The sequence below is a fragment of the Eleutherodactylus coqui genome, chromosome 3 (assembly GCF_035609145.1).
Source record: "Eleutherodactylus coqui strain aEleCoq1 chromosome 3, aEleCoq1.hap1, whole genome shotgun sequence".
Classification (NCBI taxonomy): Eukaryota; Metazoa; Chordata; class Amphibia; order Anura; family Eleutherodactylidae; genus Eleutherodactylus; species Eleutherodactylus coqui.
Window position 1 is genome coordinate 281646967 of NC_089839.1, and position 12598 is coordinate 281659564.

General features: G+C 43.9%; 1 protein-coding gene across 1 annotated transcript; it reads right to left on the reverse strand.

Annotated features, from left to right (window-relative positions):
• Nucleotides 1–2541: 2541 nt before the first annotated feature.
• On the reverse strand, nucleotides 2542–12586 carry IFT25 (intraflagellar transport 25). Its single transcript, XM_066597530.1, has 5 exons — nucleotides 12408–12586; nucleotides 10012–10118; nucleotides 8516–8584; nucleotides 4969–5012; nucleotides 2542–2840 (listed from the first exon to the last, which is right to left on the reverse strand). The coding sequence occupies exons 1-5, from the start codon at nucleotides 12506–12508 to the stop codon at nucleotides 2742–2744; spliced, it is 420 nt and encodes a 139-aa protein (XP_066453627.1). The 5' UTR covers nucleotides 12509–12586; the 3' UTR covers nucleotides 2542–2741.
• Nucleotides 12587–12598: the final 12 nt, after the last annotated feature.

Genomic DNA, 12598 nt, shown 5'->3' on the forward strand with positions numbered 1-12598 from the left:
TCTTCTTCCCATTGCAATATGAAAGGTAATTTATCCTCCCAATGGGGTATGAGGCAGACCCGCGATGAGTCATTAAAGGGGTTTTCCAGGGAAATACTATTGATTGCTTGACCTCAGGACAGGTAATCAATAGTTGATTGGTTGGGGTCCGGCGCTCAGGACCCTGGCCAATCAGCTGATTGGGTGCCCGCTGTCAGTGCCGCAACACACAATGGTACGGAGAGGAAGCTGCTGCTCAAATCCCTGTGTAGCGGCCGGCGCTTGTAAGTGCAGATGTAGCTGTACCTGCCGTTTCTAGTGCCGGCCACTACACGGGTCGCAGCGGCTGCAGCATCCAATCCATACCCCTGTGTGTAGTTGCCTTGACAGTGGGCGCCTAAGCAACTGGAATCCCAACTGGTGGAGCCCAGCCAGTCAACTATTGATGACCCATCCTGAGGACAGGTCATCAGTACTATTTCCCCTAAAAACACTTCAAAGACCTGAGAAATAAGAATGCCTGTTGGATCCGGAAAGCCTCCATGACTGGGAGTTGGAACAGACTTTTAAGGGTGGCAACAGAGATAAATTGTTTCCAAATAAAAAATGATGTAATCTTGAGAGTCTCCCCATTGTTTTATTTGTTTGAAGTACACCGAGCATCACAAAAAATAAAATTCTAAATAAAAAGTGTGGTTTTATATCCTGTGCAGTAGAAATACGGGCCTGCTGATACCCACCCGGCAATAAGAGTAGAACACCTAGGGGGGGTTTAGCAGCTATACCCATGGCGATCAATCAGTCTCTGGAGTGGGTTGCTTTAAAGAGACCCCCTGGGCCTGGAAAAACAAAGATGGCCACACCAGCTTCTCTGACTACCTGATGCACATTTTGCGTTAGCAGTCTAATGGTCCTTTTACATGAGACGAGCTGTTGGGTAAGTGGTGCCTGACACTCATCCCCGTGATACTCGCTCCGTGCTGTTACACAGGAGCAAGTATCGCTGGCATTGCTCACAGCGCTGCCGGCATGGAGGCAGAGCGGGACGGAGAGTGTTGTTTCCCCTGCCAGCCTCCATTCACAGTAAGCAGCCAGTCGTTTAGAAGTGACCGACTGCTGTGTACACTGAACGGCACATCGTTCAGTTATTTGCATGCAGAAATTGATTAATTTCTCGTTCAGTCGCTGTGAGCGTTTACACGGGACGACTATCGTTCAGACTCCTGTCTGAGCGCGGGAAACTGAACGATAATCGTCTGGTATAAAATCGCCATTAGACACTAAATGCTGCTCTCACTGGTCAATGAAAGCAGGAGTGTCTAAGGCCGGGCTAACACGATCATTTAAAAGAAAAAAAATAAATAAATAAAAAAACCGCAGTGTTTTATTGTTCCTTTCTTTACTTACGTATGTATGTACAGCGCATTATATGCGTTCTGGCCTGCACTGGTTTCCTGGTTTCTTTTTTTTTTTCAATTTCCTTCTTATGTTTCCTAGGAACGTGTAATAAAAATGCCACACATATACAATATAAGCTAATTGTGTAAGCACTGCGTTTTGAATGCACCCATAGAGAACAATAAGGCTCTTACGTGTGTAATACGCGGTAAACAAGAACATGCTGCGTTCCTTTTTACGCGCCTAAAATGTGCAATATATGCAAGTGTGAATGAAACAATAAAAAGCAATGTACTTTCATTGACACTATTTACCGGTTATTATGCGCACATACATTGGACGTGTAATTTGCAATGCAAATAAGTTCATGTGAGCCCGGTCTTCTACTAATGATGCATACCAATGCCTAGTGTGCATCAGGTAGTCCGAGAAGTGGGGTGGCCATGTTTGTCCAGGCCCAGAGAGTTGCTTACATGAGTTGGTTTTTTTTTAGGACTTCGTCAATTTGCGCAAATATGCAAGATTTTTGTTAAAACCCACTTAATGTGGTTTTGTTGCAATTTCAAATATACTACTAATAAAAATGTATGTATTCTGGTTGGGGTAACCCAATTATAGTTGTTCTTAACCCAATAGTGACTTACACATGGAAATAACATAAATGCAGTCTTAGGGTGACTACCCACTACAGTTTTTTTTCACTGCGAAATTTGCAGTGTTTTTTTTTTTTCTGCAGGGGTCTATGGGACTTGGAATGTTAAAATCGCGATATAATTTGGTATTGTACTAATCATACTGACCTACAGAATAAAGTTATCATGTCATTTTCGCTGCAGTGTGTACACCGTAGAAACAGAACCCCCAAAAGTTGGTGGCATTTTGTTTTTTTCCCATTTCACTCCCCGTGTAATTTGTAAAAAAATTTCAGTACATTATATGGTACATTATAGTATCATTGAAAAATATATCTCGTCCCCAGACAGCTACATTGATGGATAAATAAAAGTTATGATTTTTAAGTGGGCAGAAAAAAAGGGGGCGGTCCTTCAGGGGGCTAATATGTGCTGTATGTCTACATACATGTAATTACCTCCATTGAATGAATACCATGCTGGTGTCCCCATAGGCCCTCCCACATTGTTGAGCTATTTCAGTTGACAAAGCTGTTACATACAATATAATGTATTTATTTCTTGTACAAAAGCAGTGAACATACAGAATGCATCAACAGTATATAAAAAAAGCGATTCCACGCATTTTACATCGTCTTCTTGTTTCAGAAAATGTTGCCGGGTTGTCTTAATATGAATAACAGTGAATCCCGTGTTCCTGGGTTACTCCTCTCATTCGTGATCTACCACAGTTTATATTACACTCTCTGCAGATACGCTGCGCACTGCGACAAAATGATCGTATCCAGAGAGGATCACAAAGCGCACGTGAACCGCCTGAACGCCAGGAAGCTGCGGAAAAGAAATAAACATTTTACGAGTTACAATTTTCAGACCATTTCTGAATAGTACGGGGGGTCCCGAGCCCCCCTGGTCTTCCTCATTGTATGATTGCAGTGATGAGGAGTTTAAATGGAGCAATGTTCGAGAATGTGTCCAGCTGCTCCATTCAAAGTCTATGGGACTGAGGTCTGTAATAAATCTAGTTGAGGCTTGTGTGTATGTAGAGAAGTGCTGCTAATACAAGTTGTATATATGTGGAACATGAGAAGTAACCAAAAAACTGGAACGGGGCGCAGCTTTCCAAAGGACGAGGTATCAGGTGTGAACAAATAATTATGTTTATTAGATAAAAGCTTCAAGCCAGCAAAAACCAAAACAAAAAAGAAACGTGTTTCGATGCCACGGCCTCTTCCTCAGTTTGGCTGGGGTGATATACAAAAAGGCTGCTGGGTGGGTGCTCAGCAGGTCCTCACAGAATCTCTTTGGCAGCATGATGACTCCAGGTAACTTTATCTCCTTCAATGCATTGGAAATGCAATGGGCCTGGCAGGAAGGCGCTGTCCGGGCTCTGGATAATCCAGTAGATCTTCAGCAGAGCTGCTCAGCATGGAGTCCTCTAGAGATAACGTTACCTGGAGTCATCACGCTGCCAAAGACCAGGACCAGGCACTTTGTAGGAATTTTACCCATGTGATGGTTTTATTACCCTATTATTTTTTTCTCTTCAGCTACCAAAATTATTTTTGCTGTGTTTTTTCCCCCGTGACATATAGGGATATATATATATATATCTTTTTTTTTTTCACTGACCTTCTTTTCGCTGTTTTTTAGCTTGATTTGGGGTAAAAAAAGGAAAAGAAAAACCCTTTTTAAAAGTTATAGTTGTTTTTTTTTTTATAAATGAGTATATTTACGCTAAAATAAAGTATGGGAACGGGTTCCTCATTTTGTTTTGGACGTTTTGATATATAATTTGTAAAGTCTTGGATTACAGGGCGCATATGGCGACTGTTTTAGATAGCGTCAAGTCTTTTTCTTTTATATACATATATTTTTCTTTTATGCTGTCATTTTTTTCAACTTTTTCTAGAACTATTATTTTTACAATCTATGTCGCCCATGACGTCATATAAGACCTCTGGGAGCCATTCACATTGTCTTTTTTTTCTATTTCACACTTAGCAACTGCAGCTGGGGCATCCATAGGAGCCCCAGTTACAGGGAAAACATCCCCTTGAAGCGACAGTAATCACTAACAGAGCTAATCAGGGTGTGTTAGGACCCTGCAGCTCTGCTGTGGCACGGGGGCTCCCGGCTGTCACATGATTGTTGGTTTGCATAGTAGAAGAAACACTTCTGCTTTCTCTCTTCAGTATATAGCGCTCATTGAGTGCTGTGTAGCCTGTAAAGTAGAAGGCTGAGCTCCAATTGGTTGCTATGGGCTTTTGCTTCACACAGTTTTGATAGAAGGGCCCCACATGACTACAGAAAAGCCGGAAGCTCCAGCAGCAGCTGTGCTGCATGTCTACGTGACTGCAGACCATGGAGTTAAAAGAGTTTTGCAACTTTACGTGACTATCATGCCTGTCAACTGTCCTGGAATTTGTTCTTGCTCTCTGGCACTGTACGCCTGGATGAGGGTGGAGCTGGGAGTTGCAGCAGGTTGCTTCTGATGGATACACTCACTAAATCTGATTATATCCGGGAAGCAGCGATCATAGCACAAGGCTGGGTTGCCAAGTGGTGTTTATTCAGCCAGCAGTATTTCAGATATGATATATGTTTTTTAATCACTAATAAGTTTTGACCCCATAAGGATCAAGCGTGGTATATACGCCGCTTGGTCCTGGGCTTTAATCTTCGCCAGATTAATGCCTCTACTCCTGTAATCAAGCAGGAGCAGGTCGGGTTCCCAGCTGGTAGTCACAGCAGAGGCCCCGGACGAGAAGGTAGAAGCGGTTTTTAATCTTAGGTTGCTTTTGAAATGCAGCGATACGTTGCAATTTATAAAATTAATACTCTGTCCGCTGATCCAAGGGACAGCAGAGAAGACCTGGTAGAAGAGATTGATGGTACATGTGAGCAAGAAAATGTCATGATGTCTGTACTATCACGCTGCACATAGTTTCATACTTACACTGATTTCATCTGTTTGAAAATGTCCTTCCACGTGTTCAAGTTCTGGAAGGAAGAAAGGTCACATTACATAGTAGAACTCATGCATTTGCTGTACCAGGTGAGAAGCATGCTTATAACAAAATATGCACAATGCATTGGATTCACGTTTAAAGGGTTAACCCAAGATCGACTTTCATCACCTATCCACAGGATAGGAGATAAAATTCTTATTGATCAGTGGTGGTCTCACTGCTGAGCCCCTCACCGACCCCTAAGCAGGGACCTTGTATCCCCCCTCCTCCTCACTGTGGGTTCACTGCACCCCCACAGTGAGGAGCGGTGGTCAAGCATGTGTGCTGCTGCTCTATTCATTTTCAATGGGACCGGCGGAGATAACAGAGTACTGGTACACGGCTATTTCCATCAGCACCATTGGAATGAATGGAGTGGCATCATGGATGCTCGACTGCTGCTTCGTTCAGTCTCCTCGTCATTAAGGGGAGTGCAGTGAGCCTACAGGGAAGAAGAGGGAACACAAGACCCCCGTTCTGGGAATTGGTGGGGGCCTCAGCAGTTAGATCCCCACTGATCCGACATTCATCCCCTATTCTGTAGACAGATCATAGAAGTCAATCCTGGGATAACAACTTTAAGATCTAAAGGTACCTTGAGAAGGAACGCTTATCAAAAAATCGTTCAAATGAGCGAAAGTAACCGATAATCGTTCAATCTAACCGCGAGCCAACGATTGCACAACGGATGAGAATCGTTTGCTTCTCCTTTGTCCTTCCATCGCGGATCCGGCTGCAAATAGTGGAAGAAAAAGTGCAGCAAAATCGTCCCAAAGCGGGCGGACCCAATTATAGCCACAGAAGTGTTCAGCCGCGGGGATTCCCCTTGCCTGCTCTCCGAAAGTTGAAAGCGCCCTTATAAAAATACGAGTGTGAGATTATTTTTTTTTTTTAGAAATCTGTTTTGTTTTTTTTTAAGATTAATGCAATGAATTAGAAATAGGAATGTATTGTTTTGAAAAGACAAAACGTTGATGTTGGCATTTAGACATCAAAGGCCTTGGTCAAGAAAGGGTTAACAGAGGGGGGGGGCTTCCTCTGTCAGCCCATCGGCCTCCACAATGCTATGCTTTACTATGACAGCGAGGGGTCTATCAAAGATCCCCCGGTCTGCCGTAAGCATTTGTCTATTAGAGAAAAAACAATAGTGGAACTGCTGTTTATTCAGCATCCATCCCCGCGCAAAAGAATGACATAATAAATGATATGTGCCGCAAAACTGTAGCACAAAAACGTCAACACTTTCTGCAAAAAATTAGTCCATATGTGGTTTCCTTTTGCGGGGAAATAAAGCAATGGCTCTCAGAATGCAGGGATGTAAATATCAATTGCCTCCGCCAAAAAAACTGATTTTAGTGTGCAAAAGTACTAGAAGGTAATAAAACCTATATTTATTTCGTATTGCCATATTCATACCAACCGCAGCAATAGCCCCCCATAGCATAATATGGAAAAATGATTTTTTATGCACACGAGCGAAAACCAATTGCGGTTTCCGCTCGCGGATGAAAAGATCGCAGGATGCTCCATTTTCCTGCGGTTCCCGCACAGACTGCTTGAAGTCAATAAAAGCCATCCGATCCGTGGCTCGGCTGCAATTGACATTGCGAATGGGCCATGGATTCCGTAGGAAAAGCAGGAGTTTGAAAGAAAAAAAAAATCTGTACCGTGCATGTCCGCAGTACAGAACTTCAAGACACGGACAGGTACACAGGGTCGCCGGCTGCAGGCACAGGCGGATGCCGTGCGGGATTCCACATGCGGAATCCATGCGTGCCGTGGACATGAGGCCTAAAAAGCAAAACCACAAAAATATGGTGAAACTGCTGCTTTTTTGCATCCCTTTCAAAAAAAAAAAAAAATTGCTAAAAAGCTAAGCAACAAATGATATGTACTTCAAAATGGTGCCACTGAAAATTATATAACTTCCGCAAAAAAAAAAACCAAGTTGTTTCATGGCTATATCAACAGAAGATTAAAAATTACGCGTTTTTTTGCTATATCAACAAAAAAATAAAAAGCGACAGTTCAGGAATCCTGGCATCACGGCAACCAGGATGTACGCTCTGATGCCAGCAATCAGGTGATTTACAGTGACATCATCTGGGAATGGCAGCAGAGGACGGGAAAGTACAGTGGGCCCTATAGAGGAAATGTTGTCCAGTAACTCGACAACCCCTTTAACGACTGCCCATACGTCTTGACAGCGGCTGTCATGAAAAAAATACAAAAAACATGGCAAGAATAGCTAATTTTGCCTTGCAAAAATTGGAATAGAAAGTGATCAAAACGTCACACGGATCAACAAAAGGTACCGTTAAAAGAGTACAACTCGTCCCGTAAAAAAAAAAAAAAAAATTCACAGCACCATTGACAAAAAAAGAAAAATGTCAGGAGCCTTTAAGTGCAGCAATAAATAAAGAATACTTCATTTTATTTTATTTTTTTTAAAGTGTGGAAAAAGTTGCAAAAGAAAAATATGCATAAATGTGGTATTGACTAGGGATGAGCGAGCGTACTCGGAAAAGCACTACTCGCTCGAGTAATTTGCTTTATCCGAGTATCGCTGTGCTCGTCCCTGAAGATTCGGGTGGCGGCACGGAGCGGGGAGCTGCAGGGGAGAGCGGGGAGGAACGGAGGTAAGATCTTTCTCTCCCTCTCTCCCGCCCGCTCTCCCCTGCTCCCCGCTGCGACTCACCTGTCAGCCGCAGCGGCACCCAAATCTTCAGACCCGAGCACAGCGATACTCGGATAAAGCAAATTACTCGAGCGAGTAGTGCTTATCCGAGTACGCTCGCTCATCTCTAGTATTGACATAATCGCACTGGCCTGTGGAATAAGTTTAACATAATTTATACTGCTCGGCGAACGCAATTCTAAATACAAAAATCATGCCAGACTTGAAGATGTTGTTAATTTTGCCTCTAGAAAACATGGAATAAAAAGCAGTCAAAATGTTATGTATTCCCAAAAATTGTCTAAATGAAGACTCGAGTTCATCCCGCAAAAAACAAGCCCTTCTAGAGCTCCGTTGAAAAATAGAAGTAGAAAAATAAAAATGTTCTGGCTCTTGGAATGCGAGAGAATAATATTACCCCATTACTTATTTTGCACGCTGAACGCCGTAAAATGAAATCGCAGAATTTTTTTTTCCCTCAATCTCCCTAAAAAAAATTTATCAAATTTATACAATACATTATGTGTACCCAAAAACGATGCCATCACAAAATACAACTTTTTGTCCTGCAAAAAAACAAGCCCTCATTTTGGCAAGTCAACTGAAAAATTTTTAAAAAAAGATATAGCTCCTGGAATGTGATGATGGAAAAAAAACAAACAATAAAAAAACTGACAAATGTGTTGCTCATTAAGGCGCAAACAGACTTGGTCACTAAGGGGTTAACTTTATTCTATTTATCAGCACAATTAGGGAGATGCCAAACGTATTAATTTTTTCTACTGCTTTTAAAAAATAACCCCCCCCCCCCCTCTTACCTTTCTCCACACAGGGCTCAAAGTTTGCTGGTTCTTTGGATGAACTTGTGCAGATCTGTAAGCTTCTTACTAGAGTGAAATCAAAAGAGAAGATGACACATGGAGGCCACCGACACACTTACCATGTGAGCGAGAGCTGCGTCTGCGAGGCTCGGGCGTAACCGGTAGCAGACACCACATGGGCACCTGTACGCCTGGTATCCGAAGCACGGAAGGCCCACACATTCACATGTAATGGAATGTCCTAGTCCTTATCTGTGACACGGACAAGAATAGAACATGCAATGAGTTTTTCACACAGTCCGTGTCGGCACGGTAGCGTCTTGCCTATACGGCCCGTATTGTGTCTGTGTGCCGTCCGTCACTGTAATGGAAAATAATAATATGGTGTCGAAGGCAGAAGTCGAAGATATTCTGAAGCAACTTCATTTAAATGTATACAGGAACATATTGATGACTTGCCACATCATCCAGTTTAATTTGTATCCAGCATGTGCCAAATGTATAAAGGGAATGCATTATTGCCAAACCGAGAAATTAGCGTGCGCCCCACCAGTATAAACCGGTTGTACCCTGCGCCCCACCAGTATAAACCAGTTGTACATGGCAGATACACGTTATTCATTGTACGTGATTCAGCGATCACTCTTGGAACTTGCACCTATATGCGCCAGCATGCGGCGCGTGTCCTGTGTCTGGTGAGACTTTTTGTGCACGTTCCACGCTGGGTGCAGCTAGAATAAAGAATTCCCTGCTGCATCTGTCACAGATGACAGCTGCGGTAGAGGATCCAGCGGCACCCCTTAATTGTTTTTCAGGGAAGGGCTTTAAATATAAGCTATTCCCTGAAAAACAAGCAAACTAGTGTAAAAAAAAAAAAACACATACTCACCTTTCTTCAGCTGCCGGGGCTCAGACCTGATTCTGATTGGCTGAGGCGCTCAGCCAATCACAGGCAGCTCTCGCCTGTCATTCATTCAGCAAGAGCTGACTGTGATTGGCTGAGCGCCTCAGCCAATCAGAAGCAGCTCTTTCAGCAGGTGGGGATTTTAATTCCCCACCTGCTCAAAGAACTTCATTGCAGAGTCAGAGACAGCGCAGAGAGGACACTACTGAGCCCCGGCAGCTGAAGAAAGGTGAGTATGTGGGTTTTTTTTGTATTTTTTACACTAGTTTGCTTGTTTTACAGGGAAGAGCTTATATTTAAAACTCTTCCCTGAAAAACAATTAAGGGGTGCCGGCAGACTATTGCCTTCAATGGAGCCGCCGGCAGCAGCCGCGGCTCCACTGAAGGCAATGCATGCATTCCCTATGGTGCACGCATGTTCTACCTTTGCAGGCGCACGCTTGTAAAACACAGACGTGTGAAAACACCATAGGGAATGCATTGGTTGTAATAGGCGCGTGTTTTTGTGCGCGTATGCACACGCTAGTGTGAAGCCACCCTAAGGGGAACTTAGGACCCCCGTTCCTGGAGACGGAGCTGCATAACTTACTTGATGAACTTTCAATGCTGATTTTTCCGATCTTCTGTAAACTGCTCATACTGATGATGAATTCCTGAGGAAACATCCCCGTTGTGGTCCAAAACGTCTCCGGGTTTCTAGAAAAAAAAAAGCTGAAATTTGTAAATTCGTAAGAACCAAATATAAAGGATATCTGTCGGCGGCTCTATGTGAGGCCTGCGGAGCGGAGAGCAGGCGACTTATGGATGGAAAGTATGATGTAATGTAATATTTCTCTTGGGCAGAAATGACCGTGGGCGGGCCGATCCAAGGGGAACTAAGGCTTGAGACATGTTGTAATGACAAGTTATCAGTTTGATGAGTGGTGGACTAGAATGAAAGGGCAGAAAGCTGAGCAAAGCCCTGACCGTCTTTGCTCAGCCCTCCTCAGACGTGGAGTAGGTATCCATAGAGAGTATACGAGTCTGTATACCACTCCGCTTACATCACCAATAGAGCGGACCGGGCACATCTCTCAGCCAGGCACTTCTTCTCCTTTGATTCACTGATCAGTTGGGGTTTCAACAGCCAGAATCTCACCAATCAAAATTTCTGGCGTGTTACTATTAGGCGGCTTCACACAAGTGCATGCGTATTTCCGCACGCATGAGCGCCGCGTATTTGCAGAATGATCCTTGCTTTTTTATGCACGCATAGACTTATATTTTGTGAGCTTTTTTGCACACATAAGAGATGCACAAAAACATACACACTGATGCTCCAAGATACTGAACTGCCTAATTAGTCTAATGAGTTCAAGATTAGAGATGAGCGAGCATACTCGTTAAGGCGATTTACTCGAGAGAGAGAGAGCATCGCCTTTTTCGAGTACCTGCTGGTTCCTTCCTGAAGATTCGGGGGGGGGGGGGGGTTCGCGGGGGCGGGGTGGAGAGTGAGAGAGATCGATCTCTCCCTCCCGATCCCCTCCGCAACCCCACGTGGCCCCCCCGAATCTTCAGGAACAAGCCAGCAGGTACTCGAAAAAGGCGATGCTCTCTCGAGTAAATCGCCTTAACTAGTATGCTCGCTCATCTCTATTCAAGATGTGTTCTGTTCCTGTGCGGTTACGCAGCGTATCGCGCATCTCCTGGCATATTGCGTGCGCAACTGACTTCTATAGGGACTTTTGGTGCGCAAGAAAATAGAGCATTCTGGGAGGGGTTTAGGTGACAGAAAGGCGCAGCAAAAATACGTGCGTGTGAACGAACCCATTGAAATCAATGTGTTACATTCACAGCATATTGCGTGCGCAAATTTTGCATACGCAAATATGCCGGTATGAGGCCGGCCTTAGGGTATTCTCACATGGTGGAATTTTACTCACAGATTCTGCCTATAGAACTGCGGCGGCGATCTGCGATTATTCTGCCGTGGATTTACCTTTTTAATGGGCAAAACCCACGTGTGAAATTTGCAACGTGATTCGCCATCATTTGCTGTCAAGTCTGCCGAAAACTCTGCAGTGGATTCCACCGTGAGAGCGCCCCCTAGAGGAGCCTCCACACACACACCGCAAATACTGCTGAATTTCCGTAGATGATGTCCTGTGGAAATTCCGAAGTATTACGGTACGAGCCACGGGGAGAAATTTCAAAAATCGCAGAATCTGCAGTGTTTGCCGATTTCTATTTATGCTGAAGATTTTCAACCTTTAAAAAATCCGTTGCAAAATGCGCACCTTTTAGTCGAGGATTTCAACTTTGCAGATTTGCGGAGGATTCACTGCGGATTTTCTGCTGCGGGAAGCCCACATTGAATGCGCCATGTGTAACATCACCCTAAGCACTTCCGGAAAAATGCCGGGCAGCTGAGTGGAAACTGAATGGACCCCATCATCGTCAATTAGGTCCGCTTGGGCAGCATACAGACCCATTAAATTGGCGCATTCAGATATGCGTTTTTTTAATGTGGACTGATGTTATTCATAAAAAAAAATAAAATTGTCGCACGTCCTGTTTTGGTCCGCAAAATCACCCATGAGAGTTTATGGGAGCATGAAAAAAACACAGCGAACACGGATGTTACGTGTGTGTGTGCTGCATTTGTTTTTATGTATGTTGCCATAAGACCGTGAAAAAAAAGTGACATCAACTGGATCTTCTTGCATTATTTTATTTTATTTTTTGCATGCTTGAATGAATGAATGAATAACCTGTGGATGTAAAAAAATTAATGTACACAACAAAGATACATACATGCATACATAGGCACACGCAATGAAACTGTTACGTTTTTACTAACCAAAACTGCATTCACCCACATGCATAAGCCATAATAGGGACAAAAAGTGGCGCAGTTCTCAAAGCAACCAATCACAGCCATGCTTTCATTTTCGAATTTGAACACTAAAACAGAAAGCTGCAATCTCATTGGCTGCTACAGCTCACCCGTCAATGATGTGCTCTGCTGGGTGTCTGTCATCGCTGGACGTGGCAAGAGACACTTGCGCTCCCGCCGAGCTCAGGCACAGGTTACCCGCCCGGGTCATGTCAGCGGAGGACTCCAATACTACAATCACATACAGAGTCTAGTCTTGTTGCTATGCGGTTACCAGGATACCAGGATCTCTCCCGGAAGT

Coding starts and splice junctions, on each gene's coding strand:
- IFT25 (XM_066597530.1), bottom strand. CDS start 12,508: ATGACCCGGGCGGGTAACCTGTGCCTGAGCTCGGCGGGAGCGCAAGTG. Junction 8,585..10,011: donor CAGCATTGAAAGTTCATCAA/GTAAGTTATGCA, acceptor ATTTCACTCTAG/TAAGAAGCTTACAGATCTGC. Junction 2,841..4,968: donor TTCAAACAGATGAAATCAGT/GTAAGTATGAAA, acceptor TCTTTTCCGCAG/CTTCCTGGCGTTCAGGCGGT.